Below are 12271 nucleotides of genomic sequence, written 5' to 3'. Positions count from 1 at the left end.
CTTCACCTCCTTTCAAGCTTGACGGACTCAAATCCTCCTCCTCCGTTCGAGAGCGAGTTCCACGCACCGTGTTTGACAAATCTGTTGGCACCAGAACACTGGTCTGGGGAGAGAGGAGATACCCTCTGTTCATAACAATCGGCTGTGCCCAACGCAGCGCTAAAAGTTGCTTCGTTCGGTTTTTACTTATCGGAAAGGAATCTGGTCTGTCCCCATTCCGGAGAGGAATCTTTAAAGGCTAAACCATTCCTCACACAATCCGGAATCTTTCGCTTTAACATAAACGACGTGCTGGTGATCACGCGTCAAATCAAATTCTTAATTAATTAATTGTCTAGCAACGATTTGTTTAGCTATATTGTAAGTGTGACGTCACAGTCTGCGATTCCGTAGAGCTTAATACCACGGGCTCTAGAAAGGGATTTTCGACTCTGCGAGAAGCCAGGCTCGTTAGCTCACTTTAACTGTGGCACAACACGTGATAATTTTGATTAGGTTCTCGGAGATAAGATAATTGTGAAGTTAATGCGATGATATACGATACTCTTGGAAGAATACAAGGGCGATTCGTAATCTACAATCTATCTAATACTATTACTTTTGTTGCAATTTGTACAAAATGGGTTACTTTTTATTTCAGTTTGCACCACTAACGTGACATTACTGTCTTTCTAGTGCAGAACTGCTGTACGTTTAGGCCTACATTTCAGTGTTGCTGCTGAAATATGATACCGAATAGCAAAGTATACACACACACACCCACATGCACATTTACTTGTGTTCATTTCCACTTCCACCTTACATAAATATACAGTATACACACACACACACACACACACACACATTATTTATATATATATATATATAGTGTATTATAGTATATACATGTATATATAATGTATATATATATATATATATATATATATATATATATATATATATATATATATATATATATATATATATATATATATATATATATATATAAGAGAGAGAGAAGAGAGAGAGAGAGAGAGCGAAGAGAGAGAGAGAGACGAGAGAGAGAGAGCCATCTTCATCCATGTTCAACGTAATTGAAAACAGAATGGGAACCTTACATACACCTGAGATTACCATTACATTTAATTCCCATACCCTTACACTTCAACATACATACATACATACCTACAATACATACATACATACATACATACACATATATATATATATATATATATATATAGTATATATATATATATATATAGAGAGAGAGAGAGAGAGAGAGAGAGAGAGAGAGAGAGAGAGAGGCTGGGTGAAGGAACATCGCTAAGAAGAATGAAGAAGATGAGAGAGAGAGAGAGAGAGAGAGAGAGCTAGTTATGTCTAATATTTCCACCGTATCTACCGGACGTAGGCTGGCTGACTTTTACACTACATTAGATATGATTATCCTGTAATGAACAAACAACTTTAAAGGGATTTAAAAGGATTATCTAGCGGCGGATTTTATATTGAATTAAAAGGCAGCTTTGGAGTTTTGGGGTCAAGCCAAAACTGGCTTCATTTAAAAGCAGAACACAATTATCTCTGGATCCTTTTCTTTTCACTGCGCGACAAAGAATGCGTTTGTGAGGGTTTTGTTTGAAATGCCTTTGTACTAGGTTCGGAGCAAAGGATGTATTATTCGAGAGAGAGAGAGAGAGAGAGAGAGAGAGAGAGAGAGAGAGAGAGAGAGAGAGAGTTTGTTTGCACATACGACTATTGCTTGTTTGTATGGTGTTTCTACGTTGCATGGAACCAGTGGTTATTCAGCAACGGGACCAACGGCTTTACGTGACTTTCGAACTACGTCGAGAGTGAACTTCTATCACCAGAAATACAAATCTCGGACACCTCAACGGAATGCCCGAGAATCGAACTCGCGGCCACTGATGTGGCAGGTCAAGGCCATACCGATGGAACGATTTCTATGTTATATTTACGCACGTTATATAAAGGTTTAATGAATATATCTTCACTGTTACATTGTTGTGCTTAATTGAGTTTTTCTTTATATTATCGAGTGACAGTTTTATCACTAAGATCGGTTAAAGCTGTTCTAACTTCGTCTTTTTTTCATTATCATTTTATAATTTTATATATTTTTTGCGTTCTAGAAATCCGGGGAGCTTTTTGCTCAATCTTTTCAGAAGCTTTATAATTGAATCCATTATCTTTTTTTATACCTGAATCTTTCCGACTGAGCTTTCCTTCTGGGACAGAATGCGACCTTTGCAACAGGACAGAGCCTACTCAGTTGATGCCTCACAACGATTTTGAAGGAAGGAATACAGAATTTTGGCCAAAGGGAAAGCGCTGAGACCTACGAGGTCACTCAGCGTTGAAAGGGAAACCGTAAAAAAATAAGGTTGAAATGTGTAACAGGAGGAAAACCTCACAGTTGCACCATTTACAAAAACTGTAAGAGAGGGTGGAAAGAAAGGTGGATGAAAGAGAATTTGAACGGAGGTACAATAAAAGGAATGAAAGGGGGGTTGCAAGATTAGGGCCGAAGGGCCGCTGCAAAGAACCTTAAGTAACCCAGACGGAACTTTCCCCTACGGAGGTAACAATTTTGATTGATTGATTGATTGGTTAGTTCTTCCTGGCTTCGCAACGACGTAGCAATTTTAAGCCTTCCCTATATAAGGGTCTGTAGACTCCTACGCCCTTCTACTGCTGCTATTTTCAGAAACAGGAAACCTGACCTAAATAAATCTTGCGTATATGGGTGAACTACTTCTATATTTAGAGGGGTAATGCGATCTTTTCTTTTTGCCTCCTATCAGCTATGTCATCTCAAGAGCCTTACGCTCAACCCCATGAGTCTTAGAAACGTCTGACAATTCATAATGTTCATTCATATGACTGATTCTGATTCTGACATTCATTAAAAATGTAGTCATGGTTCTTACACAACCGGTCTTCTTGATGGAATAGAATGGAGTGAAATATAAAATTTGAGCCAAAAGCCAGGCGCTGAGACCTATGAGGTCATTCAGTGCTGAAATGGAAATTTTGAGGAAAAAGGTTGTCAAGGTGTAGCAGGAGGATAACCTCGAAGCAGTTGCACTGTGAGACAGTTGGTCGGAGAGGGTGGAAAGAAAGATGGAAGATAGAGAAACTGAACAGAGGCACAGCCAAGGGCCTCTGTGTACCCGTTTAAAAATGAATGACCTGTGGTATGTCTCGGAGAAAAGACAGGTCTTGGGGAGGAGAGATCCAGCATTTCGTTCTAGTACTCTCTCTCACTGCAGGTAATAATTCTCTCGTAAAGATGGATCCCGACAAGTTAAACCTTGAACTATATTCTAAAAGTATGTAAGCAATAATCATGTTGTGTGTGTGCGTATATGTAGTACCTCGACGAGATATGCCCTACCCCTCAGAGGGATGGAATCATTTATGTAGGTATACAAGTACCCGGCTCCCCCCATCTCTGTTTAAAATTACGATTCTCTGTTTAACAAAGCAGAGAGAGAGAGAGAGAGAGAGAGAGAGAGAGAGAGAGAGAGAGAGAGAGAGAGAGAGAGAGAGAGAGAGAGAGAGAGAGAGAGAGAGGCCTCTATATGGGGAATGCGGGCTTGGAATGATAAAGACTGACAATTACTGTCTTCTCCATATACAAATCTTGACATTGACGACAGCATGACGTAGTCCTCTGAAATGCGTACAGAGAACAAACGGGTATATATCTTTGTATCTGTCAATTAATTAGTCTTGCTTTGGACCTATTACTTAGTCATTTAATCTGCCTTCCTTTGGACCAACCATCTTATGTGTATTTAATCAGCCTTTCTTTGTATCTATCATTTTATCTGTCAATTAAGCAGGCTTTTTTTGGAGTTAGCATTTTATCTCAGTTATTCTGCGATTCTTTGGACCTATTAGTTTATGCCAATTGATCAACCTTCCTTTTGTACCTATAGTTCTATGTAAATCACTCTCTTTATGGACCTTATTTCTCTTTGCACTTGACTAGGTTAGCATCCTTTTCCCCCAGTTTCAGTGATGTCTCAAATATCTATTTAGCTCTTGAAGGACGCTTCATCCTTTCGGTTATGATAACTTACAGTGAAGAAGCAGATGAATCTACACTATTAAGATGTGCTCGACCTTTCTCAAGTTATCTCCCGTCTTGAAAGATGGAGACTTGACCAATCTCATTTCGCCTCGTTTATCTCTGTATCTTTACTTGAGGGGGTATTCTTTATTCATCCAATTTTGCAGTGCTTTACTTTATGATAAAGCCGTAAAGAAACACGCGTATGTACTGCACTAGTTCTCTCTTTCAGGTTCTGAGATTTATGTATTGCCTTTAAAAAAAATGTTTTCTTGTTGCTACTTCTCTGCGAAAAATAAGGTATTAACTAGTGCCTATTACTTTCGCATGTTTTCTGGCCCTGTCGAAATTATACCATTGTTAACCTAAGTAGCAATTAATTAAGTGACTGATGCACTACTTGATCTGGCGACCCAACTATTCAAGAAAAGCCTCGCGTACCTTCACCAACCAGTCCCCATTTTACATCAAACTTCTGTCAGCGTAAACAGAGTTCTCCACAAAGCCTTCTTTTCCCAATCTTCCATTGTGATAGCAATATAAAAGCATCAGAAAGGATAAGAAATAGCACTGCTCAACGCTGGCAATTTGGTTTACTTCAGCCAATGCGGGTCGCTGCTACCGAAGAACAACTGCCTCAACTTCAGGCTCAGTTGAAGTCCGCCAAGGTGAAATTGACTGTGGTCGGGGTTCTTTTCTTCGCCCAGAAGTGGTGTTAGTTTTAGGAACTGTTCTGTTAATCTAATGCGAATTACATCTTTTTTTTTTAAACTGATCGAGTGGCCGGGTTAAATCCGAAAGTTCAAGATGGAATGTTTGATACAAGGCTTGGACATTGGTATGGCTAGGGTCCATCATTTCAACAGTGATACAACATACGACCAGTAAGTACTACTTCACTACCGTTTTATACTATGATTATCTATACATTTCAATATTCAGAATCGATGTCTCACAGTGAAAATACATAAGGTTTTACATTAAATTTATACTTTAGTATTCAATGGCGGTTGGTATACTTGTGAGGTATAAGAATGCATTTTATAAATGCATTCCTTAACTGTAAGACCTCTTTCAGCATAGAAAGGCGACAGAGAGCATCGAGAGATGTACTGGTAAAACTCTTGAACAAATCGTGTTTAGATGCTTGAATAGTGACCAACTGCCTGTTAAAAAATAAAGCTTAAAAAGCATATTAAGTCGTTTTCAAGTTGAAAAGTCATAGAACTAATAGAACTATTCATCTCGGAATATGGAGCGTTCGCATAGCTAACATTAATCCTGAAATAAGACGTAGATTCATGTAGTCAGGCGATTATTGTAAAAAGTCGATTACTTTAAGGAGATTAATGTAACAAGTCGGCGAAGGCATTTATTGAAGCCGTCTGTTTAAGTATTCTAAGCGATGTTCTCCAAAAGGCTTCTTTGGAGAGTATCTTGAATGGAAATGTCATTTGTCAGTGAACGAATTTAGACTAAAGTTAGGCCTTTGACATACTGCACCTGTGGAGTTACTTCAAGCCACTTTATCATACATGTGCATATAAATATATCATAAGTATGCATGCATGTATGTACGTATGGGGTCTTGGGATTCGGTTAAATGATTTGTCACAAAATATGTAACTGGACGAAACTGGTAAAATTCAAGTACTGGAAAAAAAATATGCCGTACGGCTAAAGGACAAGGCTGCGGATTTTGTTTTCTTATAAAGTTTCGAGTCGCTGAGAATCGGTCGAGCACCGGACGAATGAACTGGTGAAAAATTGCATGCAATATTCTATATAGGTAAGAATTAAAAAATTGTTTTAACCTATGAATATAATAACTATGGTCAAAATACATTCGTAATTCTGATAAAGCTGGTCTTCCTTGTTATGTATGAGGTCAGCGGAACGCCAATAACTTATTCATTTGTATGCATGTGTATAAGTTATGTATCAAAAGCCAAAGGCCTTAGATCGAGGATAATTCACCACCGTCACCAACCACAGAGGCCACCAACGCCACGAAAAGACCAGAGGTATTAACGATACATACCTTTTTATTTAAGCCCGGGACCTCGCTATAGCAATCGGTTTGGTGTTGGCAATATTCCTATACAGTGTCAACACTAATTCGCACGAGCGTGGCACTGTTCCGTCGGTGAAACTGCAGCGATGGCACACTTCTCTAGGTCCACCAAAGACATTACACCCAGACAGGCATACTATACAGGTCAAAGGGAAGTCTGGTAATCAACAGTGGAAGAAACTGGTGTCCTCTTTCGGAAACGAAGTCGTGAGGGGCTCGGGTCACTCCTTGGGCGAAAAGCGACAACTATTCAGCATTTGTCCACAAATTAGCTAACAGGCCCATTACGACAGTTCCCGCGGTCCTACTGTACGACTGTGAGATTCATGAACCGTTTCCTATTGGTTTTGTTTACATACGTACAGTCTCTCTCTCTCTCTCTCTCTCTCTCTCTCTCTCTCTCTCTCTCTATCTCTCTCTCTCTCTATATATATATATATATATATATATATATATATATATATATATATATATATATATATATATATATATATAATCTCGAAAACGTAAAACGTAACGTGCTCAAATTATTCCACCTTTCCCAGGATTCGAAACTGGGGAACCCTCACGCATCAGGGATTCAGGGGAGTATTATGACCAGTAGCCCATGGAGACACACGCCCATATATATATATATATATACAGTATGCCTGTATACTATACTATTCGATTTTGAATTAAGAATTGTTCTTTAATCTTTGTTAGTGTCCCCAATATTACATTTCCGAGTTAATCACAACAACCAAGAAGTTGCCATGTTAATATAGTTATGAAAAATTAATATGAATTAAACTAGCGACTATATACATATTTCTGAATGAATAGCGACAAAGAGCTTAATGTATATTTGCTTCGGAAAACATGATAAACTACCACATTTAAATGCCGGACATATAACAGCAATTATTATAGAGATATTTTTCAGATAAACTTCAATAAAAAAAATTATCGTACAATGACGGCATATTGTTACAAGTTTATCAGCAGCCGTTTTGATGTGCATAAAGATTTTTCAGTCTGAAAGAGCTCGTGATATTTAACATGCTACGCACGTACGCTTTCTCGCATAGAATAGTAAATGCTAGAGAAACGAAATGGTGAATTACAAGGAATATAAAATATTTGTAGAAAACAGAGTGCACATAAATTGCATTATTACAAATCGAGATTAAGTTGCTAGGTGGTGCTTTTGTACTGTTTGTCAATTTCATCGAGAAAGCCCAGTGCTTTTAATTTACATCTCTACTTACTATACATATCTCTGAGAGCCAGAGAGCGTCATTTCAGAGCCACTGAGAGGCCTTTCAGAGCCTTTGAGAAGAAACATTCACTATATAATAATTGAGGTATAGGCCTCCCTAGAGCATCAATTTTCTTAACTTTGCTTTGACAGCCCATAAACCAACAGTAAGTGTTTTGCATTTTACGGGGCGATAAATATACAGAACGAAGCAAGTGGCCGAGGTACGCACCAGCGGTCGATGATAATCTCTACAAATTCCCTACAACTTCGTCATCGGTGCTTTGTGTCGACTTGGCGGGCTCGCTACGTCAAGTGCCTGTAATCTTGTTAAGGTATTGAGCTATCGCTATTGTTATGCGTTTGTTACTTTCTTATCTTAGTTTTTTCTTAATATTTTTGTGCGTGGGTATTTTATTCTGTGGATACTTGATTTACAGGGTAAAGGCTTAGTAAGATTTTCAGTTACGACAATTTGTTTCTTTTGCGTAAATGATAACAATAAAAATAGTACCCATGCTTGTATACCGTTATGTGCTAGCGAGTGGACGTGCATTCGATATTGGTTGCGTTCTTTGTGTATGATTGCAAAGATCTTTTGCTCCCATTGCAAAACGTTATCTACTGTCTTGAATTCCTTTGATATTTCTTGAAAATGGGCAAAAATCTTTAAGAGCAGTGATAACTAGTATCCATCTAAGCCAAAGGATTTATTGCCCAAGTCAAAAGCTACTTTCTTAACAAATCGGCATTCTAAAGATATTAACCAATGTTTCACTCAAGGTTTCACGTATACTACACCTAGTGACCTAGATATTATAACACACTCTCGACCTTGATAATACACTATACACTTGAGCAAACCTTTATTCAGTTTACCGTGATGGTGAGTGAAATCCCAAAACACATCACTGAATAATGAACTACATTCATGTTCTTTTACGAAGGTCGCGGTTGTATCGAATACAACCTCATCTACATGTTATGGTGACAGTTAGTCGAATTGATAATTACCATAATGTTCATCTTTTAATCATCTGTATTGGAGGTATGATTATTATCCTTTAAAGTACAATATCCTAAGATCCAGCTTTGATATAAAATCTACTTCTAAACACAAAGGTTGATGGAGGCTGAGAGCGATACCCTTTACATAATTTGCTGACAATTGATGTCATGTAGATGTAGAGTACGCCAGCCATTCTATGTAAGATAATGGATTTTTATGTCAGTGCATAAGTGTTAAGATTATTCAGGCGGTGTTATTTTATCAATGAATGTTAAAAGGACCTTGTCTTCACACTGAACCTTTTCATGTGAAAAGACAGATTTCGTAAAAGAAAAAAAATCGAAATATTTCTTGATGTTGGTTTCAAACGCCTTGGGTTAGGCTTTACAGTTTATGAAAATTGATCTGAAATACCATTAAGGAACAAACCATCTCTAATTCAAACTCTACGTATTAAAAGGACTTTTGCCCTTAATGAAAATTCAAGATAAAACTACGTACGAACAGAATTTGTCGTGTTATTCAAATCCCGTTCAAAATAATTTATATACAAAATTAAACGTGACAGTTGCTTGCCTTCTTGCTTGGCTCAGAAAACATTTTAAACTTTCAATAAACAAAACCATCACAATTATGAAAGAAAAGGTCTAAATTTCTGAGAGAAGAGCCTCAATAGAAGAAGGGACCTTAGCATCCATGAAGCAAGAGAAGGTATGACAGATAAGTATATAATACTGGACTGATGACCCTTTTTAGTTATCTGTATAAGTAAATTATTGAAAAGGCTGTCTGTCCGTCCGCACTTTTTTCTGTCCGCCCTCAGATCTTAAAAACTATTAAGGCTGGAGGGCCGCAAATTGATACGTTGATCGTCCACCTTCTAATCATCAAACATGCCAAATTGCAGGCCTCTATTCTCAAGAGTTTTTATTTTTATTTAAGGTTAAAGTTAGCTATCATCGTGCGTCTTGCACCGCTATAGGCGCCAACAACACAGGCCGCTACCGGGTCGCGGCTGAAAGTTTCATGGGCTGCGGCTGAAAGTTTTATACAGCATTGTAAGGACTATTATGCGGGTCCGCTGGTATAGTGGTTGGTGTCGTGATGCCACTCGGACGTTGCGTACCCCACAGGGAAATGAAAAATCACTGGCTCTGTATCATGGTCAGTTACTGATGCAGTGTGGGGTCTGTGGTGGGAAGTTGAAACCAACGTTCTTTGGAAGCTTGAATTTCAAGTCAAGACCCACAATTCGAAAAATTATTCCTGATGTTTTGTTTGTTAACAAATTTAAACGATTCGAAGGTACAGTAAACAGTGGCTTGGTAATGAAAGAAGATGACATAAAGGAAACTGGAGAAATATGAGAGAAAAAAATAATATGGGTGGCTATGAGTTTGATTTGAAAGTTCACACAAAAAGGTGGTGAACATGAGTTTATAATATCTGATTAAACAAATCTTTTCTATTGACAAAAAGTTGCGGTACAATTCTAAGTGCTCTCGTTTCGGGACGCCCTGGAAGCAGGTTATCAGTTAGCAACAGACAGAAATTTGTTTGGAAATCTAAATTGCGACTACAACGTAAATAACGGATGACTGCACAGCCAAGACGGAATTAATTGTATGACACGGCATGATTCAACAGCGGTTGGGTGGGTGGGTGTTTAGGGGTGGGAGGCAGCAAACGTGTTACCTGGGGTATTTGGCTATGACGACCAATATGGGAGTTGACGTGGTACGCATGTGACAGAGACACCGGTGAAAGTGTAAAAATACCGAAGAAAAATATCAGGAGCTAACTAGAGAGCTTATTTTTGGGACTAGGCACTTTTAAATGTTTCACCTAAGAGGTGGCCTCTCTAGATATTGAAAGGCTGATCCTGTTGCGATTGAAGATTTGAAGTCTCTCAAAAAGAAACTGTGATGTGTGGAATTTGCAGTGTGATTAAATGTATCCGATGAATAAACTGTTCATTTGATCATGTGGGGTCATCAGAGCGCTATGGAAGTGGTGCGGGACCTGGATAAGCCGTCAACAAGCAACAAGTAAGTAAGAAAAAGTATGAGATGATGTTCGAATGTAAGTTAAAACGACATGGAGACCCCGTGACAAGAATTCCTGTTTTATTTTAATTTGATTTGAGGATAGTCAATTTATGGAATTTCCGAGTGCTTGGACAAGTTAAAGGGAAGCGTATACACAAATCTAAAGGCAGATTACAGACAATATTTCAATTAAAAGGAAACCAGAATCCCCAAAAGCTTTCCCGTCTTATATCCTTTATAGACTTGCAGGTACAGTAGATTGCATTAGATTAGCATATTCCAAATGGCCGTTTCGTTGTTTATTCCCTCCGATGAAATCTTCTCGACATCTTGTGCTTTTCATTCCCAATTAATCGTGTGATATTTACACTTAATGACAATACTGATGCGTACCACATAAATCTTAGAATACAATAAAAAAAAACTAAGTCCCGTTGTAAAAGCAAGTGTCAAATCTGTCAAAGTTACGAGGTTCCCTACGGGACAGATTCTCTATGACAACATCTGTAAACACAAATCCCACTTCAGAAGCAAGTATGAAAACTGATGCATACACCGTAAATCTCAGAATACGTACAATAAAAACAATTCCCGTTTTAGAAGCAAGTGTCAAAACTGTCAAAATCCAGAAGTTCCCCATAGAATAGATTCTCTGTGACAACATCTGTTTTGCCGTCATTCTCAGACGCTAGATGGCAGCACAGCATGAGTTAGTTCCACCTTACCGGAAACAAATAAAAAGAGCAAAAGCAGATGCTACGAGTAAACTAGTAATATCAGACCTCAGGGGACAACAGGTAAGATCTTTGGGGCTTGCAAACTAACGACGGAGGATGTATGCTCCGACGGAGGAGGTCCAAAAGGCCAGGAGATGTGTGCGTAACGCCGTAAATAACGTTAGAAATGTCGGGTTGGGAGCTGGGAGCTGCCATTTTGGCAAGTGGGATGATGTCAACACAACTGCTGCAGCTGCCCACCTACACAGGTCAAGACGACACCGACTTTCGGTCTCGACTTTTTGGGTCTCCTCCCGAAGCCAGACCTTAAGTTAGACCGTTTTCCCGGCGACGTGTCGGGTCTGGTGTTGTTCGAAAGGCTTCTCGGGGTTTGTTGACGGGACGACGTTGTGACAGGTAGGAATGGGGTTCGTTCAGGATAAGGATACCTACTGTAAGTTTACGTATACAGGTAACCTCCTGTCAACCTAGGTATGGAAACTGACAACGGATTGGGTCTCTTGGAATTACCTAAGTTTTTCTCTTCTTTGGGTCTTCTTGGGTGGTTTTGTTGACATGGCAAGTGTCTCGGGACGAGGTTGTCTGTGCCAGGCAGTTAATGGGTTCCTTTAGGATTGGGATATTGTACTTACGTATACCTGTACCTAAATTAAGTACTGTAACCCTTTAGAAACTGACAAAGCTGGATTAGGTATAACCTAGCCTATGTGCAGGTGTAACTAGGTATGTCTGTAGGGTAACACGACGTGGATCTCTTTAGTGAGCTTGAGGTCAGGGTAAGCCTTACCTACCTATGTTTGCCTCATTAGCATTGAAAGGTAGGTAGGCTACTCATTAACCTACACAACCTCTCTAGCTACTACTAGTAGGTATATCTTAGTATAATGACCCATCATAGTGTACCTACTATGGATTACAGAAGCGGCTCCGTTTCATTTTGTGTGAAGTTGGTGTGGTGTGTGAAATGGACCTGTGACTGCGTTTTGTCAAAGAAGTCGTGACTATCTAGCTAGATGTTAGGTTAAGATGTTAGATTAGCGGGCAATCCTACAGTTTATGGGTACAAATTCACTGCTGTGTGT

At 38.9% G+C, this 12271-nt stretch overlaps 2 protein-coding genes across 15 annotated transcripts in view; one reads left to right on the top strand and one right to left on the bottom strand.

Moving 5' to 3' along the window:
* Positions 1 to 6316, bottom strand: part of LOC135225614 (vesicle-associated membrane protein 3-like) — a 19042-nt gene extending 12726 nt beyond the window's left edge. Inside the window, exon 1 of one of the 3 annotated variants that reach the window (XM_064264927.1) lies at positions 6123 to 6316. The gene's annotated coding sequence lies outside the window, so the exon portion shown is untranslated. Of the gene's footprint in view, positions 157 to 6122 lie in introns of those variants that run through there. The other 2 variants (XM_064264924.1, XM_064264926.1) reach the window with 2 other exon arrangements.
* Positions 6317 to 10111: 3795 nt separating this feature from the next.
* Positions 10112 to 12271, top strand: part of LOC135225613 (AP-1 complex subunit gamma-1-like) — a 65445-nt gene continuing 63285 nt past the window's right edge. For 3 of the 12 annotated variants that reach the window (XM_064264915.1, XM_064264911.1, XM_064264910.1), the window contains exon 1: positions 10112 to 10452. In XM_064264915.1, coding sequence (XP_064120985.1) covers positions 10388 to 10452 — 65 coding nt within the window. In that variant the 5' untranslated portion in view covers positions 10112 to 10387. Of the gene's footprint in view, positions 10453 to 11138; positions 11250 to 11278; positions 11586 to 12271 lie in introns of those variants that run through there. The other 9 variants (XM_064264918.1, XM_064264913.1, XM_064264912.1 and 6 more) reach the window with 6 other exon arrangements.

This window comes from Macrobrachium nipponense, chromosome 13, assembly GCF_015104395.2.
Source record: "Macrobrachium nipponense isolate FS-2020 chromosome 13, ASM1510439v2, whole genome shotgun sequence".
In the NCBI taxonomy this organism is placed as follows: Eukaryota; Metazoa; Arthropoda; class Malacostraca; order Decapoda; family Palaemonidae; genus Macrobrachium; species Macrobrachium nipponense.
Note: the sequence above shows the minus strand (reverse complement) of the source record. Positions and strands in the feature narration are given on the sequence as shown.